This window comes from Pelophylax lessonae, assembly GCF_965119305.1.
Source record: "Pelophylax lessonae genome assembly, chromosome: 13".
Taxonomy (NCBI): Eukaryota; Metazoa; Chordata; class Amphibia; order Anura; family Ranidae; genus Pelophylax; species Pelophylax lessonae.
The window spans coordinates 4,415,563-4,417,099 of NC_138780.1; the positions used below are offsets into that span (position 1 = coordinate 4,415,563).

Consider the following 1,537-nt stretch of genomic DNA (forward strand, 5'->3'; position numbering starts at 1 on the left):
TCCCCCTCTCTTGCCCCTCTGTTGGTATTTCAGGTCCTCACCTCATCTTTCCCGCCTCTTTACCTCAGACCCGTCACGTGACGCCGCTTTCTTTACGTCAGACCTGCCGCCTGCCCCGGAGACATCTCCCGATTTTGATTGGTCGCTGCCTCAGCTGTCACAGAGCTGATTGGATACTCGGCCGGGAGCTGTGGTTGGCTGGAGCGGACACCCCTCCGTAGTCTGAATGGCTGCGGAGCCTCGCGGCCCCGCCCCCTGGCCTGACAGCTCTTCCGCACTGCATCTCCCGGCATGCCCCGGCGCGGGTCCCGTGACTGGATGCGGCCAAGATGGCGGACGAGCGGAGCGGGGGCCCGCGGGTGGTGCGGATAGTCAAGTCCGAGTCCGGCTACGGCTTCAATGTGCGGGGCCAGGTCAGCGAGGGCGGCCAGCTGAGGAGCATCAACGGAGAGCTCTACGCCCCCCTACAGCATGTCAGCGCCGTACTACCGGGGGGAGCCGCCGACCGAGCCGGGATCCGCAAGGGGGACCGAATCCTGGAAGTGTGAGTACCGGGAGAGGACCGGATACTGGAGGGGGGGAGTACCGGGAGAGGACCGGATACTGGAGGGGGGAGTACCGGATACTGGAGGGGGGAGTACCGGATACTGGAGGGGGGGGAGTACCGGGAGAGGACCGGATACTGGAGGGGAGAGGACCGGATACTGGAGGGGGGGAGTACCGGGAGAGGACCGGATACTGGAGGGGGGAGTACCGGGAGGGGACCGGATACTGGAGGGGGGAGTACTGGGAGGGGACCGGATACTGGAGGGGGGGGTACCGGGAGAGGACCGGATACTGGAGGGGGGGGGTACCGGGAGAGGACCGGATACTGGAGGGGGGGGTACCGGGAGAGGACCGGATACTGGAGGGGGGGGAGTACCGGGAGAGGACCGGATACTGGAGGGGGGGAGTACCGGGAGGGGACCGGATACTGGAGGGGGGGGGTACCGGGAGAGGACCGGATACTGGAGGGGGGGAGTACCGGGAGGGGACCGGATACTGGAGGGGGGGGGGTACCGGGAGAGGACCGGATACTGGAGGGGGGAGTACCGGGAGAGGACCGGATACTGGAGGGGGGGAGTACCGGGAGAGGACCGGATACTGGAGGGGGGGAGTACCGGGAGGGGACCGGATACTGGAGGGGGGGGTACCGGGAGAGGACCGGATACTGGAGGGGGGGAGTACCGGGAGGGGACCGGATACTGGAGGGGGGGGTACCGGGAGAGGACCGGATACTGGAGGGGGGAGTACCGGGAGAGGACCGGATACTGGAGGGGGGGGTACCGGGAGAGGACCGGATACTGGAGGGGGGGAGTACCGGGAGGGGACCGGATACTGGAGGGGGGGGTACCGGGAGAGGACCGGATACTGGAGGGGGGAGTACCGGGAGGGGACCGGATACTGGAGGGGGGAGTACCGGGAGGGGACCGGATACTGGAGGGGGGAGTACCGGGAGGGGACCGGATACTGGAGGGGGGAGTACCGGGAGGGGACC

General features: G+C 67.7%; 1 protein-coding gene across 2 annotated transcripts in view; it reads left to right on the plus strand.

Moving 5' to 3' along the window:
- The first annotated feature begins 289 nt into the window (after positions 1-289).
- The window catches only part of SNX27 (sorting nexin 27), a 19,618-nt gene continuing 18,370 nt past the window's right edge, over positions 290-1,537 (plus strand). For both annotated transcript variants that reach the window (XM_082242834.1, XM_082242835.1), the window contains exon 1: positions 290-544. In XM_082242834.1, the coding sequence (XP_082098960.1) occupies positions 330-544 (215 nt within the window). In that variant the 5' untranslated portion in view covers positions 290-329. The remainder of the gene's footprint in view (positions 545-1,537) is intronic.